Below are 19,384 nucleotides of genomic sequence, written 5' to 3'. Positions count from 1 at the left end.
CACATTATTGTCCCTGGCAGAGAGCTCAATCACCAGGTAGAAAGACCAGTATATTTGCTCACTCAGAAGGTGGGTGGAGGAGCTCGAAAGCTAAGTGGAGTCAGAAATCCCCTCTGCATTTAAAGGCTGTGTGGATGAGTGATTGAGGAGCTGTGGACCCAGACTTTGGACCTGGGATTAAGCTGTATTACTCTAGGAGTCATGAACACCGCAGGCCAAATTGTAATCTTCCCCTTTTCCAGATGGTTCACCAAACTGTTCGATGCAGGGCTGTTCAGACGTAGCTCCAGTTCCTCTCCATCCAGGCAGCCCTTTCTCAAGAGCCCTTGCCTGTACCGAGTTTGTTTGGGTGGGCATCACAGGGAAAGGCCCTGTGGTCTTTTGGATGCATTCCACAAGAGAGGGCTGCCTGCCTGAAGAGCAGGAAGGGGTCACCATCACCAGCGGGTTCTTTGGGAAGCTTTCCGGAATCAGCCGGCGACAAAATGAGATGAGTCAAAATCATCAGCAAATTCAAAACAGACCAGTATACCGAAAGCTCCTTAGATTTAACCACTGCTATCACTCCCCACTGATCTTATCAATGAATCATTATAATTCCTTATTCTTTATCTACATTGAATGGTCTTGCTTTTTGTTGTATGTTAAGCCAACACACCACAGCAAATCCCTAATGCTCCGTAAGAATATAAGGTTGTAACAGACTCCATTTCATCTTACCGTGTCGCCTAGTCTATTATTGCTGTCATTTCTCTGCTGAATCAGACAATGTAGTGGACCTATCCCTCCTTTAAACCAATTACTGATGTGACCCCTTGCTTCAGTAAACCCATCACTCCACTGAATACATCACTATATTCTGTCACTCAGCTGATCAGAATCAGGTTTAATGTCACTGGCCTATGTTGTGCTATTTAATGTTTTTGTGGCAACAGTACAAGTTTCAGAGTTCATTTATTATCAAAATATGTATACTATATACAACCCATAGATTCATCTCCTTGCAGGCAGCCACAAAACAAAGAAACCCAATAGAACTCATTAAGAAAGACCGTCAAACAGCTAACGTCTACTGTTGTGCAAACAGTAAGAAGTGTGTGTCTTCAGGCTCCTGTACCTAAAAGAGGGCATGTCCTGGGTGTTGGAGGTACTTGATGATGAATGCCACTTTTTCAAGGCATTGTCTTTCGAAGATATCCTCAATACTGGGAAGGCTAAAGCCCATGATGGAGCTGGCAGAGTTTACAACTCTCCGCAGCTTTTTCCAAACCTGTGTAGTGGCCACTCATACCAGATGGTGATGAAACCAGTTAGAAAGCTCTCCATTGTGTATGTGTAGAGATTTGTGAATGCCTTTGGTGACGTACCAATTCTCCTCAAGCTCCTAATGAACATAGCCGCAGTCATGCCTTCCTTGTCATTCCATCAGTTGGCACGTGGCCAAGTGGTTAAGGTGTTGGACTAGTGATCTGAAGGTTGTGAGTTCGAGCCTCAGCTGAGGCAGTGTGTTGTGTCCTTGAGCAAGGCACTTAACCACACATTGCTCCTGCACGCTTATAGCCCAGCGGTGGTGGTTGGTGCAGTATGGACAGGACGGGACAGGGCATCAATATGTTGGGGTCAGGATTCTCAGAGATGTTGACACCCAGGTACTAGAAACTGCTCACCCAAAAGCACTTCAGATACTTTGATGAGGACTGGTGTGTGTTCCCTTGACTACCTCTTCCCTTAAGTTCACAATCATCTCTGGGCCTCACTGCTGATGAGCTCAAGGTTGTTGCTGAGACGCCACTCAACCAGCTGATCTACCTTGCTCCTGAACGCCTCCTCATCACCATCTGAAATTCCGCCAAAAATAGTTGTGTCATTGGCAAATTTATAATGGCATTTGAGCTGTGCCTAAACACACAGTTGTGGGTGGAGAGAACGTAGAGCAGTGGGTGAAGCACACATCCTTGAGGTGGGCCAGTGTTGACTGTCAATGAAGAGGAGATGGTATTTCTGATCCTCACAGACTGTGGTCTTCCACTGAGGAAGTCAAGGATTCAGTTGCCGAGGGAGGTACAGAGGCCCAGGTTTTGAAGCTTGTTGATTAGAACTGAGGGTATAATCAATAAACAGTGACCTGAGGTGAGTATTACTATAAACAGGTGAAGAGTGGAGAGCCAGTGAGGTTGCATCTGCTGTAGACCTATTGTGGCAATAGACAATTGCAGTGGGTCCAGGTCCTTGCTTAGGCAGGAGTTCATTCTAGCCATGACCAACCTCTCAAAGCACTTCAACCAGTGCCACTGGGTGACAGCCATTCAGGCAGATCACTCTGCTCTTGTTGGGCACTGGTATGATTGGTGCCCTTTCGAAGCAGGTGAGAAACTCTTGCATCAAGCCTTCATTCCACTGAAATTATCAGTGTAGTGGGCCACTAATCGATGGAACCAACTAGCCAACTGAATGCATTGTTTCACTGATTATATCATTGTTTCATTAAATCCATACATCCAATGAACTGAACAATCAACTGAATCAATTCCTATATTAAACTCCACTGCATCAATCACTCCATTTAACCAGCATCTCTGAGGATCTATCCTGGGCCCAACATACTGATGCAATGACAAAGATGGCATAACCAGTGGTGATATTTTATTAGGGAGTTTGAGGAGATTTGGTATGTCATCAGTGACTCTGGAAAAATTCCACGGATGTACTGTGGAGAGGATTGTGACTGGTTGTATAATTGCATGGTACAGAGAGGCCTCTGCACGGTTGTAAGCTCAGTCAGCTCCATCACGGGCACTAGCCACTCCACCATCAAGGGCACTTTCAAAAGGCAATGCCTCAGAAAGGTGGCATCCATTGTTAAGGACCCCCACCATCCAGTACACGTCCTCTTCTCATTACTACGAGCAGAGAGGAGGTGCAGGAGCCTGAAGACACACACTCAACATTTTATTAACAACTTCTCTTTTCACACTACTTAATTTTTGCTCTTTTTACACTACTTAATTAAGTTATTTATATTCTTATTGTAATTCAAATGGCTCAATTTAATATCAGAGAATGTATACAGTATACAACCTGAAATTCTTACTCTTCACAGACATCCACGAAACAAGAAACCCCAAAGAATGAATGATAGTAACATCAGAACCTCAAAGCTCCCCTCCCACGCACAAGCTTCCTCCAACCATTCACGCAATAGCAAAAGCCCCCCCAGAGAGACGTTGATCCAGCGTCCATCGACAGCTACAGCTCATAACTCAGCATTTCAGTATCTCAGACAGGCTCTCTCTCTCTCTCCATCAAGGGAGAGTGAGGTCGCTCCCGCAGCAACGGGGACGGAGAGCAGCAACTCGCTGTTCCAATCTTCCAAGACCCTCAACTCGAGGGCTGACACTTGCACTGCACCGCTGCCACAAAACAACAAATCTCATGACACACAGTGATAATGAGCTTAATTCCGATTCTGATTCTAACCAGTCATCTCCTCTGACCTCTCTACTTCAGTGTAGTGGTGAAGATACCGGACCAGCACCCAGAGTGCTGCAGTTATGACCCTGAAACACAGGCTGGGATCCCACCATACTGCTGGGGAATTTAACCTGTGGTAAATTAATAAATCTGACACATATAGTAATGGAAACCAAAGAATTACTGAACTGGGGCTCATTAATGTCTTTCAGTGAATGAGATCTGCTGTCCTTACTGGCCTGCACACAAATGCAGACCCACTGGTATGACTGGTGCTTAATAATCTCCACAGTTCAGAGGCAACAGGGGATGTTCAATAAATGTCTGTATAACCCCTCCAATCTCCACATCGCAAGAACAAAAAGCTCCAATGAACCCGTCACTCTAGTAAACCTGTGAACTAATCTCACCACTGAACCACCAAAGCCAATACTCACTCAAGTTCATCACTGCCATAAATCTCCCACTTATGAATCCAATACATCACTGTATCTGTTCCAGCGAGGTCATCAACTCTTTAATTGGTCAATCGATTGGATCCATCACTCAAATGAGTTAATAACTTTATCACTCTGTTACATCTATCTGTCCGTCACATCCATTCAATCTAAAATCCTACAGATGCACTTGTCATTCAAATTACCCGCTCTGTTGAAATCCTTACTTCATTAGGCCCAATACTCCGGGAAATCTAGCACTTCATCCAGTGCATCACTCCTGGGGATTCCTGACTCTGGAAGACCAGGCACACTGCCATTATTACCCCGTTAAATCTGCCAAACAAATTCCACCAGCACTTGACTCCACTGAATTCATTCTGATTCTAAATCCATGTAATCCCCTGGCCCACTCAATCCATCAGTCCCTGTAATACATCACACCACCAAATCTGTCACGTCAACACGTTACAGGTTAATGGGGATGGAACTGGACTCTCTGACGGTGGTGTCTGAAAAGAGGATGCTGTCCAAGTTGCATGCCATCTTGGACAATGTCTCCCATCCACTACATAATGTACTGGGTGGGCACAGGAGTACATTCAGCCAGAGACTCATTCCACCGAGATGCAGCACTGAGCGTCATAGGAAGTCATTCCTGCCTGTGGCCATCAAACTTTACAACTCCTCCCTTGGAGGGTCAGACACCCTGAGCCAATAGGCTGGTCCTGAACTTATTTCCTGGCATAATTTACATATTACTATTTAATTATTTATGGTTTTATATTAATATACTTATACTCTATTCTTGGTTGGGGCAACTGTAATGAAAATCAATTTCCCTTGAGATCAATAAAGTATGACTATGACAACGATTCCCCACGCCAGTGGATCACTGACTTCAGCAAGTCTGCCACCTTGGCAGAAGCAACACAATTCCAGGGAATCCATCACATCCTTCACTCCGCTCCTCCAAAAATCCATCCCATTGTTGCATCCACACCGATGCATCAAATCCACCAGTCCACTGACGTCCAGTCCATTTAGTTCATGACTCCTTTGAGTCCGTGACCTCACTGAAGCTAACTCTTCATTACATCAGACTCTGTTTAGAACTTAAATTACCATTAAATCTATGAATCCACAATACCTGTTGTAAACCACCATTGCAGTAAATCCTTAATTTCTGTTACTCCATTGTACCTGACTGTCCAATAAACTTTCTCTCCATTGCATGTCGTTCCATTATTTCCCAACACCCTATTCTATCAATCCCTCTGTTCTTTCTGTCATAACACTCTCTCCAGCTCTCTACTCTATATTCTATCCATCCTTCATTATATTGTTTCCATCGCTGAATTACACCCATCCCCTGGTGTTTACACTGAGCCAATATCCTCAGTTTGTATAGGTTGCCAACTCTACCAAACTGCTCTGAGGCAGAGGCATAAGACCCACACCCTGGTCTTACTGCTTGAGGTTAGGAGTCTAGGGGAGTTTAGGACAGCCTCAGAATACAATGACATCCCTCTAGAAAAGAGATGAGGAGGAATCTATTTGGCCAGTGGGTAGTAAATCTGTGGAATTCATTGCCACAAATGACTGTGGAGGCTAAGTCATTGGGTATATTTAAAAAGCAGAGGTTGACAGATTCTTGACTAGCAAGGGCATCAAGGGTTACAGGGAAAAGGCAGGAGAATGGGGTCGAAGGGGATAATAAATCAGCCATGACACAATGCCAGAGAAGACGATGGGCTGAATGGCCTAATTCTGCGATGTCATAGAACATAGAATAGTACAGCACAGTACAGGCCCTTCGGCCCACAATGTTGTGCCGACCCTCAAACCCTGCTTCCCATATAAGCCCCCACCTTAAATTCCTCCATATACCTGTCTAGTAGTCTCTTAAACTTCACTAGTGTATCTGCCTCCACCACTGACTCAGGCAGTGCATTCCACGCACCAACCACTCTCTGAGTAAAAAACCTTCCTCTAATATCCCCCTTGAACTTCCCACCCCTTACCTTAAAGCCATGTCCTCTTGTATTGAGCAGTGGTGCCCTGGGGAAAAGGCGCTAGCTATCCACTCTATCTATTCCTCTTATTATCTTGTACACCTCTATCATGTCTCCTCTCATCCTCCTTCTCTCCAAAGAGTGAAGCCCTAGCTCCCTTAATCTCTGATCATAATGCATACTTTCTAAACCAGGCAGCATCCTGGTAAATCTCCTCTGTACCCTTTCCAATGCTTCCACATCCTTCCTATAGTGAGGTGACCAGAACTGGACACAGTACTCCAAGTGTGGCCTAACCAGAGTTTTATAGAGCTGCATCATTACATCGCGACTCTTAAACTCTATCCCTTGACTTACGAAAGCTAACACCCTATAAGCTTTCTTAACTACCCTATCCAGCTGTGAGGCAACTTTCAGGGATCTGTGGACATGTACCCCCAGATCCCTCTGCTCCTCCACACTACCAAGTATCCTGCCATTTACTTTGTACTCTGCCTTGGAGTTTGTCCTTCCAAAGTGTACCACCTCACACTTCTCCGGGTTGAACTCCATCTGCCACTTCTCAGCCCACTTCTACATCCTATCAATCTCTCTCTGCAATTTTTGACAATCCTCTACACTATCTACAACACCACCAACCTTTGTGTCGTCTGTAAACTTGCTAACCCACCCTTCTACCCCCACATCCAGGTCGTTAATAAAAATCATGAAAAGTAGACGTCCCAGAACAGATCCTTGTGGGACACCAGTAGTCACAACCCTCCAATCTGAATGTACTCCCTCCACCACCACCCTCTGCCTTCTGCAGGCAAGCTAATTCTGAATCCACCTGGCCAAACTTCCCTGGATCCCATGCCTTCTGACTTTCTGAATAAGCCTACCGTGTGGAACCTTATGGTCGTATGGTTAGGCACAAGGATAATCAACTTCTCCCATAAGGAACACATTATGGAGGAAAAATAATCAACAGAAAAGTCAGTTTGCAACAGCTTCAGGAGTCAATGATTGACATGAGAGCCATAAGGATGCCGCAGGTACAGAGACTGATGCACTCAACACAAGGGCAAACAACATTGGGCATGAAACTGAAACGTTACCTCAGGTCACTACAGGGATGATTCCCTGCAGACTTGGCTGTCAGTGAGAATACGGAGATCAATTCAAAGAAGTGATGCATCTGACAGATTTAATGAAGCAGTGCATTAAGTGAAGTGATTCATTTAATGCCAAGGTGGATGCCAGGAAGAAATGGGTTCAATAAAGTGATATATTGATTGGAGAGATTGATTTAAGAGAATGCATTTGAAGGAGTGAAGAGTTCTCAGTCAAGTTTTGGTCTGTTCAGTCAGTTGAATCAAACAATGGACTTGATGGAGTTTTGGATTAATCATGTTGGATTCAGGGAAACAACGGTTCCCTGTAACTCCCTTTGCTACAGTGAGTAACCAGGCTTGCTTTACAGACTCTGTCCTCATAATTCAAGGTCAATGTCCTGAACACTCTCTCCATAGATGCTGCCTGACCTGCAGAGCATTTCCAAAACTTCCTGCTTTTATTTTATCTCTGGTTTTATCCCTCTGCATGGGTTTGAAGGAGAATGCAGGTGATAGTGCCTCAGGGATAAGGTCACTTCTCAGTGGTAATCTTATCATTTGTTTGTAAAACCTGCTTGGATGCACTCCAATCCAATTACCCAACCAAGTCAAATTGGTTTTTATCCAATATTTTTATCACCAATAAAGAAATGAACTCTAAACATAAGGATTTCTTTAATAAGTTCATATTAGTGTCTTCCATTTTGTCTCTGAATTGTCCGGAAGACTAATTTTTGTCTCCTGAGATTTCAGGACATCAGGAGAGTTGATAGATATGGGTACACAAAGGCGTTTAGGATATTTAAATTTGCTTAATTAAAAAGAAACATTCATTCTCAGGAACAGTGAAACGACTGGACTGTTGCCAATGCCCAGAGCCAAAATGTTAATTTGGATTTTTCTTTTGCTTGGATATTGCTTATGTGTTTGTCAACACTCCTGCTATGATTTCAATTTCAGTGTGCTCTCCCATTACACTTCATCAGCCAATTGTCTGCCTCCTTTAAACCAAATCTTGTAAAACAGTGAACTCCAGGTGCATTCCCAATGCTATTAAACACTTAGGAAGAGTTTGACCTTGACCTTCCTCGATGAAAGCAAATCATCAAGACTGCTTCTGTAGATAAAGCATCCCAAGTTTAATCTCAAAATGTTGCGAAGGCAAATGAAGGATTGCAGCACTCTTGCTAAATTCCTGTCTTATGTCCAGACCAGAACTAATGATCTGCAAGGCACAAGCTGGAATTCCACAAGGGCATCTGGGATAGTTCAATTCAGTTAATTACACAAAATTAAATTTTATCTCAGGAGTCAGTGACTACAATTTATTGGACTGAAGCCAACACCCACCTGGTTTCCAGGGGTTTGCCTTAACTGTGTGTGACACAGACTCGCAACAACGTTTTGGACCTCTGAATGTACAAACCAGCACACACCAGCAGAAGCACCATAACTTTCCAGGTTGGTAGTCTCACAGATAGATAGGGTCATAGAGAGAGACAGCGTGGAAACAAGCACTTCCACTCATCGAATCCATGCCTACTATCAACCATTTACACCAACTTTGCACCAAACCCATTTTATCCTTCTCACATTTCCATCAAATCATTCCCACTTTTGAGGAAACAACAAGCAGGACAGACAAAGAAGAATCGGTGGATGTTGTGTACTTGGATATTCAGAAGTCTTTGACAAGATAAGAGCCCATGGTATTACAGGAAAGATTCTAGCATGGAAAGAGCATTAGCTGATTGACAGGAGGAGTGGGAAAAAGGGAGCCTTTACTAGTTGGGTGCCCCTGACTAGTGATGTTCCACAGGGGTTTGTGTTGGGACTGATTTTGATGATAGTTCTGAGGCCAGGTTTGCAGACCATAAGACATTAGAACAGAATTAGGTCACTTAGCCCATCGGTCCCCAACCACCAGGCCGCGGACCGGTACCGGGCCGCAAAGCATGTGCTACCGGGCCGCGAGGAAACGATATGAGTCAGCTGCACCTTTCCTCATTCCCTGTCACGTACTGTTGAACTTGAACATAGGGTTGCCAACTGTCCCGTATTTGCCGGGACATCCCGTAAATTGGGCTAAATTGGTTTGTCCCATACGGGACCGCCCTTGTCCTGCATTTCCCCTGCTAAGGTACAGTGTTCCTATGAAACCGTTCGTAAGCCGAAATGGCGTGAAGCGAAACAGCAATTACCATTAATTTATATGGGAAAAATTTCTGAGCGTTCCCAGACCCAAAAAATAATCTACCAAGTCATACCAAATAACACATAAAACCTAAAATAACTCTAACATATAGTAAAATATAGTATAATATGGTGGAATTCTTCATTAACATGACATAGTTAATTCAGAAACGGAGGTTCTGAACTTAAAGAGGGGTAACTTTGAAGGTATGAGACGTGAATTAGCTAAGATAGACTGGCAAATGACACTTAAAGGATTGACGGTGGATATGCAATGGCAAGCATTTAAAGGTTGCATGGATGAACTACAACAATTGTTCATCCCAGTTTGGCAAAAGAATAAATCAAGGAAGGTAGTGCACCCGTGGCCGACGAGAGAAATTAGGGATAGTATCAATTCCAAAGAAGAAGCATACAAATTAGCCAGAAAAAGTGGCTCACCTGAGGACTGGGAGAAATTCAGAGTTCAGCAGAGGAGGACAAAGGGCTTAACTAGGAAGGGGAAAAAAGATTATGAGAGAAAACTGGCAGCGAACATAAAAACTGACTGTAAAAGCTTTTATAGATATGTAAAAAGGAAAAGACTGGTAAAGACAAATGTAGGTCCCCTGCAGACAGAAACAGGTGAATTGATTATGGGGAGCAAGGACATGGCAGACCAATTGAATAATTACTTTGGTTCTGTCTTCACTAAGGAGGACATAAATAATCTTCCAGAAATAGTAGGGGACAGAGGGTTCAGTGAGATGGAGGAACTGAGCGAAATACATGTTAGTAGGGAAGTGGTGTTAGGTAAATTGAAGGGATTAAAGGCAGATAAATCCCCAGGGCCAGATGGTCTGCATCCCAGAGTGCTTAAGGAAGTAGCCCAAGAAATAGTGGATGCATTAGTGATAATTTTTCAAAACTCGTTAGATTCTGGACTAGTTCCTCAGGATTGGAGGGTGGCTAATGTAACCCCACTTTTTAAAAAAGGAGGGAGAGAGAAACCGGGGAATTATAGGCCGGTTAACCTAATGTCGGTGGTAGGGAAACTGCTGGAGTCAGTTATCAAGGATGTGATAACAGCACATTTGGAAAGCAGTGAAATCATCGGACAAAGTCAGCATGGATTTGTGAAAGGAAAATCATGTCTGACAAATCTCATAGAATTTTTTGAGGATGTAACTAGTAGAGTGGATAGGGGAGAACCAGTGGATGTGGTATATTTGGATTTTCAAAAGGCTTTTGACAAGGTCCCACACAGGAGATTAGTGTGCAAACTTAAAGCACACGGTATTGGGGGTAAGGTATTGATGTGGATGGAGAATTGGTTAGCAGACAGGAAGCAAAGAGTGGGAATAAACGGGACCTTTTCAAAATGGCAGGCAGTGACTAGTGGGGTACCGCAAGGCTCAGTGCTGGGACCCCAGTTGTTTACAATATATATTAATGACTTGGATGAGGGAATTAAATGCAGCATCTCCAAGTTTGCGGATGACACGAAGCTGGGTGGCAGTGTTAGCTGTGAGGAGGATGGTAAGAGGATGCAGGGTGACTTGGATAGGTTGGGTGAGTGGGCAAATTCTTGGGAGATGCAATTTAATGTGGATAAATGTGAAGTTATCCACTTTGGTGGCAAAAATAGGAAAACAGATTATTATCTGAATGGTGGCCGATTAGGAAAAGGGGAGGTGCAACGAGACCTGGGTGTCATTATACACCAGTCATTGAAAGTGGGCATGCAGGTACAGCAGGCAGTGAAAAAGGCGAATGGTATGCTGGCATTTATAGCAAGAGGATTCGAGTACAGGAGCAGGGAGGTATTACTGCAGTTGTACAAGGCCTTGGTGAGACCACACCTGGAGTATTGTGTGCAGTTTTGGTCCCCTAATCTTTGAAAAGACATCCTTGCCATAGAGGGAGTACAGAGAAGGTTCACCAGATTGATTCCTGGGATGGCAGGACTTTCATATAAAGAAAGACTAGATGAACTAGGCTTGTACTCGTTGGAATTTAGAAGATTGAGGGGGGATCTGATTGAAATGTATAAAATCCTAAAGGGATTGGACAGGCTAGATGCAGGAAGATTGTTCCCGATGTTGGGGAAGACCAGAACGAGGGGTCACGGTTTGAGGATAAAGGCGAAGCCTTTTAGGACTGAGATTAGGAAAAACTTCTTCACACAGAGAGTGGTGAATCTGTGGAATTCTCTGCCACAGAAAACAGTTGAGGCCAGTTCATTGGCTATATTTAAGAGGGAGTTAGATATGGCCCTTGTGGCTATGGGGATCAGAGAGTATGGAGGGAAGGCTGGTGCAGGGTTCTGAGTTGGATGATCAGCCATGATCATGATAAATGGCGGTGCAGGCTCGAAGGGCTGAATGGCCTACTCCTGCACCTATTTTCTATGTTTTTTAAAAGCAGGAATGATATGATAAATACACAGCCTATATGAAGTAGAAATAATGTATGTACAGTGTAGCTGGGAAGATTAGGCCAAAACTGATGTGTGGGGGGGTGGGGGGGAGAAATCGGCACATATGCGCATGCGCACGTCACATATGCGCACACAGGTGCCCGCGCAAGGCTTCATGGTCATGGTAGTCTTTCTCGGGGTAAACACAAGTGTCCCGTCAACACACACAAAAAATTCTGGTGAATACCGCAGGCCAGGCAGCACCTATAGGAAGAGGTACGGTCGACATTTTGGGCCAGGACCCTTCGTCAGGATTTGACTGCTACTTTTGTCCCTTATTTGGGAGTGAGAAAGTTGGCAACCCTAACTGTAAAAGACATGTTGAGGTGTGTTTAACCCTACATGAACACCACCCCCACCCCCCTAGTCGGCCAGTCCACAAGAATATTGTCAATATTAAACCGGTCCGCGGTGCAAAAAAGGTTGGGGACCCCTGATTTAGCCCAACGAGTCTGCTCTGCCATTCAATCATAACTGATCCTTTTTTCTCCCCTCCTCAGCCCCATTCCCCAGCCTTCTCCCCATAACCTTTGTTGCCATGTCCGATCAAGAGCCTATGAAGTTCTGCCTTAAATACACCCAATGACCTAGCCTCCACAGCCTGCCTGTGGTAATAAATTCCACACAAATTTAACATCCTCCAGCTAAAGAAATTTCTCCAAACATCTGTTTTAAATGGACACCCCTCTACCTTGAGGCTGTGCCCTCTTGTTCTAGACTCCCCAACCATGGGAAACATCCTTCCTACATCTGCTTTGTCTAGGCCTTTCAACATTTGAAAGGTTTCAATGAGATCCTCCCTCATCCTTAATCTAAATTCCAGCGAGTACAGACCCAGAGTCATCAAACCTTCCTCGTATGATAATCCATTCATTCCCAGAGTCATCCCTGTGAGCCTCCTCTGAACCCTCTCCATCTCTGCTTTGATGAGGAGCCCAAAACTGTTCACAATACTTAAGGTGAGACCTCACCAGTACCTTATAAAGCCTCAGCATCACATCCCTGCTCTTGTATTCCAATCCTCTTGAAATTCAATGTTAGCATTCACTTTGAAAGGACTAGAATTTATAAGGAAGGATGTAAGGCTGAGGTTTTATAAGGCATTTGTGAGGCCTCACTTGGGGTATTGAGAGCAGTTTTGGGCCTCTTATTTAAGAAAGGATGTGCTGACATTGGAAATGGTTCTGAGGAGGTTCACAAGAAAAGCTGGAACATATGGGGAGCATTTGATGGCTCTTGACCTTTACTCACTGAAATCTAGAAGAATGAGTGGGGAATCTCATTGAAATATTGAATAGCCAAGATAGAGCGGATGTGGAGAGGATACTTCCTATTGTGGGGGAAGTCCACGATCGGAAGGCACAGCCCCAGATTAGGGGTGTGTCCATTTAGAATGGAGATGAGGAGGAATTTCTTTAGCCCAAGGGTGGTAAATCTGTGGAACTCGTTGCCACAGGCAGCTTTGGAGGCCAAGTCATTGGGTGTATTTAAGATGGACGTTGATAGGTTCCTGATTAGTCAGGGTGTGAAAGGTAATGGGGAGAAGGCAGAAGAATGGGGTTGAGAAGGAAAATGGAGCAGCCTTGATGAAATGGAATGAGCAGACTTGATGGGTCGAACGGTCTAATTCTGCTCCTATGTCTTATGGTCTCACAGTCTATCAATTGCCCCACAGATTTGATCACTCACCTAACTACCAATAACAAATCATAGTGGCCAAGAAACCAACCAGATGTGTGGATTTTGGGAGGTGGGAAGGAACTGGAGCACTCCGGGTCACAGGGTTAGCATTAACTCCACACAGAGAGGACCGGAGGCTGGGATTGAACCTGGAGCTCTGAGGCTGTGAGGCAGCAACTCTACCAGCTACACTTCTCTGCCATCCGCAGTGTCAAGGGAGAGAGGCAGCAACACCTCAGACAAACCAGGATGCACAGAGCTGTGCAGGAGGTTGGAGAGACCACACTTGGAGTATTGTGTGCATTTCTGGTCACCTGGTCCGGGGGGGATATCAGAAGTAAGTTTTTTTACACAGAGGGCGATGGGTGCGTGGAACGCCCTGCCAGGGGTGGTGGTAGAAACAGACACATTAGGGGCATTTAAGAAACTCTTAGATAGGCACATGAATGAAGGAGAACTGGAGGGTTATGTAGGAGGGAAAGGTCAAATTGATTTTAGAGTAGGTTAAAAGGTTGGTTTTGAAGCCAACAGATGTGCAGAATTAGAAGAAAAAGGAAGAAAATGGAAAGTGAGGCAGCAACAACCAAAGCCCGATCTGCCATCTGGAACTACCTGTCCTGAATGTGGAAGAACTTTCAAAGTCAAGATTGGACTCATAAGCCACTTGAGAGCCCATAAGTAGATCAACAGAACGAAGACCATCATCCTTGACCTCGAGGGACAGCCACGACGATGACAGAATATCTAGAGTGGTTTAGACTTTTGCACAGTATTGTATGTTCTATACACAGTGGTGTAAAGATGATATCATTAGCTAGAATGGGGTAGAAAAGATTAATGGGAGTACTACAGGGACTGGAGGGATAGAGCTACAGGCTTGGTCTTACTTCCCTGGAACATACTGTAGTTGGTGGAGGGGTGACTTTGGAGCTTTGGGAGGCAAACAAGGTGAACAGTTTCAGTCTTTTCCCCAGGAATGGCAAGTCTAAAACTCAGAGACATAGGTTTACAGTGTGAGGTGGCACGTTTTTCACACAGAGGGTGCTGGGGACATGGAATGAGCTGCCAGAGGAAGTGATGCTGGTGGTTACAATTACAAGATTTAGTGGACAATTGGACAGGTATATGTATAGGAAAGGTTTGGAAGGATGTGAGCTAACCACAGCGAAATGGGACTCCAGCTTGGACGTGTGCACACAACAGACTGCAGATGCTGGGAACAATCTCCTGGAGGAACTCACAGGTCAGACAGCATCTGAAGGAAGAATGGATTTATTGGCGTTTTGAGTCTTGATGCAGGGTTTTGACTCAAAACATTGAAAACTTCTTTCCTCTCACAGATGCTGCTCTACCCGCAGAATTCCTCCAGCAAGACAGGTATCTTGCTCGGCCAAGATGAGCTGAACCAAAAGGCCTGATTCCCTGCTGCCAATAGACGTTTAAGCCAAAGGCCTCTGCAGGTCAAACCCACCCCACAGAGCTGTGAAAATGTGCATGGACCAGCCTACCTGCAGTCGTCCTTTTCTTTGGGGACTTCAGGCTCCTGCAGCGTCCGGGGACGGAGTTGCCGTTTTCACTGGTGGAATCCTGAGCGGAGGAGGCGCTGCCCGTGGCTTCGCTGTCCCTCATCATGCTCTCGTAGCCGCTGCTGCCTCCGCTGTGGTAGAAGAGGGCGGTCTTGCCCATGGCCGGAGGCAGCTCGCCACTCAAGACGCTGCTGTTGTCGCTGGCGTGCCCGCTACTGCAACGGTGGGGCCTGCGAGGGGGCGTGACTTTGCTGTAGGGTGAGGGCAGGGCCTGGGGAGGGGGTGGCGCGGCCTTGTCTGGGGACTGGCCCTCAGGCTCGCCTCCACCTCCTCCGGGCGTCTGCTGGGCCCACAGGCTGCTGCCCCCCTGCAGAAGCTCAGAGATACGGCCGTTGACAGCACGCAGCGGTAGCTTGGCCACCAGGCCGGAGGCACCTCGGCTCTGCTTGCTGCTGAGCGACTGTGTGGACCAGGACATGTTCCTGGAGTGGGAGGGCATGCTGGGGCTGCGGCCCACCGACTGCGGCAGCGACTTGGTGGAGAAACTGAGGGTCTTGGTGCTGGAAGCCGAGAGGCTGCGGCACTTGGGGCCGGCCAGCAGCAGCCTGCTGACAGCCGACATCTTGGAGGGTCCAGGCTTCGGTGAGGAGGCCGGGCCTGTGTGGGTGGGCGAGGAGGGGCCAGGGCCAGCCCGGTTCAGGCTCCTGCCAGTCCTGGGCATGGTGCTGTCCCGTCCGGCGCCCAGCTTGGGGCCTCCAGGGCTCAGACTACCCAGCCGCTCCAGAGACAGGCAGTCGTAGTGACCAGCGCCCCTGCGGTTCAGGGAGCTGGTCCGGGAACTGGCCAGCTCACCCTTGCCGCTGCTTCCCTTTCCACCGGCATCTGCGACAGGGTTCTTGGCCTTAGGATTCCAGTCGTCAAGGATGCCAGTCTGTGCTGGGGCGGAGGGCAAGTGCTGAGGGCTGGCCCTGTTCCTCTGGTCCAGGCTGGACTTGCGAACCGGGGGCAGAGGTGGCATGCCCTTGGGTTTGGGCAGCATCCCGTGCTTGGGGGAGCCCAGTCTGCGTTCTAGGGTGGTCCTGGGACTGCAAGGGGTGGTGGCCTGTGAGGGGGAGGCGCTGCTCTCTGTGCCCAGGCAGGGAGTCCTCGGGGCTGGGGCCTCAGCATCATCGCGGCAACTGGACCAGGCCGGGGCCTCAGTGTCGTCGCGGCAACAGGTCTGGGACAAGAGCTCAGCATCATCATGGTGACGAGGCTGGGCCGCGGCCTCAGCATTATCATGGCGACAGGACTGGGCTGAGGCCTCGATGTCATCGCGGTGACCGGAGGGGGCTGGGGCCTCAACGTCGTTACGGAGACCAGGTGGAGTTGGGGCCTGGCTCCCACCGCTTCCACCCTCTGCTGAGAGGACGGAGGCCTGGCTGGGGGAGGGACTGAGTGCCATCTCGCAGCCATCTGCCACCCTCCCGCCGGACCAATCCCCACTCCCCACCCAGCCCTGGACTTTATCCCGATTCGTCTCTGAGCTGTGGCTCCCCTCCAGCCCAGACACTCCTTCCTCCTCCTCATCCTCCTGCTCCTCCTCCACCTCCCGCTTCAGCCAAGGGTCCTCGAATCTCACCCCACTGGAGGCCTGGTCGCCCTCTGGCTCTCCACCAGAGGCCCGGCTGGGTGCAGGCGATGGCTCCTGGGAGCTCCCACCCCCCTCATTCGAGTCACTGGGCTTCGGACTGATGCTGGGGTACACTGGGACTTCAGTCTGGGACGGGGAGCATCCCTGGTGCGCAGCCAGGCCCAGCGGGCTGGAGCTACACCCGGTGGCCCTCCCTGGAGAGCCTGTCACACCGCGGGATCCAGCCGCCACCTGGTGGCTGCCTCCGGCCTCGGACCCCTTCTCCCGCAGGCGCAGGAACCGGTCCATGATGGAGAACTTCCCGCTCTGCGCATGGGCCGGCCCCTCATCCTGGGGGCCGCTGACATCACCTGTCTCAAGAGCAGGGAGCCGGGGCTGTGCCTGACCCTCGCCGCCCTGCGCCACAAAGCTGTGGCACGACTGCTCCCCGTCACTGCCCGTGCTCATCTCGCTCAGCCAGGAGCTGATTGAGGAGCGGCGGCTGACGGGCACCGTGCCCCCCTCCTCCCCCTCTGGGCTTGGCTCATCGAAGGGCAGGAATTGGGCCAGGCTCAGCTGTGAGAGGGAAGTGGGCAGGCTGCCCTCCAGCTCCTCGTGAAGGCTGCTGATGATGCTGACGGGCCTGGATCCCGAAGGCAGGGCCCGCACAGAGCAGTCGCTGTCCAGACTGGCGATGCTGGTGGGCCGGCCCCCGCCCAGGGCACTGCTGGCTACCAGCCCCTCCACCAGGGTGAAGACCAGCTCATCCTCCCCATTCAGCTCCAGTGGCCTCTGCTGAACTGCCACCTCCGGCTCTGCCGCCGGCCTCTTTGCCGCCTGCGGGCTCATCCCGACCGGGGATGCCCGGGCCTCGGGCTGGGGAGGAGGCGGTGGGGGAGGTGGAGGGGGCGGGGCAGGACCGGGCAGGGAGCCCTTCTGGGTGTAGACCTTGCAGCGCTGGGAGGGCGAGGGCTGGGGCTTGTAGTCTGCCGTTTTGGACAGGCTGGCCACCCCCAGTCTGGGGGAGCCAGCTGGCCTGGGCTTAGGATCGCTGCCCTCCCTGGCCCCCTGACCCCTGGACGTGCCAGACTGGGACCCGGGGGATGGGGGAGCTGAGGGGCCACCAGCCAGAGCTGAGCCGGCCTGGGGCCTGGTCTGGACAGGCTCCTCGGAGACCTCTCTGGCGAGTCGCTGAGGAGCCTCGGCCTCCCCATGGCCGGCAGGGTTCTGTGAGCCGGGCCCCTCCTCGAACGGGAACTTGGTGGGCTCCTCACTGCCGTCGATGCACTCCAGTCGTTCCTGCAGCTCGGCAAATGTGTTACACTTCAGGCAGTCCCCCTCTGCCCCTCCCTCCGGCCCCGCCTCCTTTCGGGCCCTCTGCAGCGAGGGGATGATGGGGACGAACTCGGGCGGGCCCTCGTTGTCCGTCAGCTCTTTGTCGGAGAGCGCGGCGCCGTTGGGGCCCACGTAGATCACGGTGTCGCACGACTGCTCGCTGCTGGAGGAGTAATCGGGCTCTCCCGCCAAGTTCAGCATGGGCAGGTCCGGGTCAGTCCCGGCCCGCGGGTGGAAAGGCCGCAGCTGCGTTGGCCGCCGCATTCGTCCCTCTTCGCAGGAGCTCTCGCCTCCAGATGAGCTGGAGGTGTACTGGAAGAGGAGAGAATGCCAGTCAACATCACTGCCTAAAAGCACTAGGCAACCCTCCACCCACTTCTTTCAGAGGTTAAGGAGCTTTGACTTGGCACTGAATACTCAAACAAACTTCTACATGTGTGCCGTTGAAAGTCTCCATCATGGCTAATGTGGCAATTCGAGCTGCAGAGATACCAGCCTAACACATCCCTCCCTGCCACTGGTGTTCCCTACCGGAGGCACTGCCACAGGAAAGCAACAAAGATACCTACCGTCCAAGCAATGCCTTCTTCTCACAGCTACCACTGAGCAAGGAGACCAGAAGCCTGAACTCCAACACCACATGTTAAAGAACATCTACTTCCCTCAGCCATCTTGTTCTTGAACCAACCTGCACAAGCCTAATCACTACAGTTCGGAGTACATTTATTATCAAAGAAAGTACACTTCGTACAATCTTGAGATTTGTCTCCTTACAGGGAGCCACGCAATAAAGAGGCCCAGAAGAACCCATTAAGACAAAAGAAGTGAAGACTATGACCACTTTCCACTAAAACAGACTACTTTGTTCTCATTTTGCACTACTTATTTCACAGTTTTACTGTAATTTACAATTTTACTATTATGTTTCGCAATGTACTGCTGCCACATAACAACAAATTTCACCACATATGCCAGTGATGTTAAATCTGACTCTGATCCTGTTTCTAATTATGTTCTTGTAATTGTGCTTTTCTTGCAAATATCATGAATGACGCATTTATGTTTTTCCTGGGAATGCTGTACGTATGATGCTCTGTGTCTGTGATTCTGCTGCAGGCAGGTTTTTTACTGTATCTATGCATAAACTCATCTTTCAACGCAAATCTCTTGAGAGCAGGGGTTCCCAGCCTGGGATCCATGGACAAACTCCGCTATTGGGATGGGTCCATGGCATAAGAAAGGTCGGGAACTCCTGCCTCAGGATTTAGCAAGTAAGAGCAGGAGATGGCCAGTTGGCTCTCCAAGCCTGTCCCACAATACATCAAGATCTTCTGTTTGTTATTTATTCAAGGGACGTGAGATTTGCAGGCTGAGCCAGCACTTCATTTCCCCTGGAAGCACAAGAGAGAGTTTAATTGATTTAAGCTGAAATGGAGCAAGGATTGATCTGATGTTTGGACAATTTTAAGCACCAGGTCAGATTGAAAAGGTCAGGGTGTTGGAGCTGGAGGCGAGGGGCTTGCGCATCCCGCAGATGGAGGGAGGAGAAGATGGCGGTGCGAC

General features: G+C 48.6%; 1 protein-coding gene across 3 annotated transcripts in view; it reads right to left on the bottom strand.

The window, feature by feature from the left end:
• kif26ba (kinesin family member 26Ba) overlaps positions 1-19,384 on the bottom strand; it is a 380,767-nt gene that overhangs the window by 26,899 nt on the left and 334,484 nt on the right. For all 3 annotated transcript variants that reach the window (XM_063055472.1, XM_063055473.1, XM_063055474.1), the window contains one exon: positions 14,857-18,133. In XM_063055472.1, the coding sequence (XP_062911542.1) occupies positions 14,857-18,133 (3,277 nt within the window). The remainder of the gene's footprint in view (positions 1-14,856; positions 18,134-19,384) is intronic.

Source organism: Mobula hypostoma, chromosome 8 (genome assembly GCF_963921235.1).
Source record: "Mobula hypostoma chromosome 8, sMobHyp1.1, whole genome shotgun sequence".
Lineage (NCBI taxonomy): Eukaryota > Metazoa > Chordata > Chondrichthyes > Myliobatiformes > Myliobatidae > Mobula > Mobula hypostoma.
This window is presented reverse-complemented; position numbering and strand designations above follow the sequence as displayed.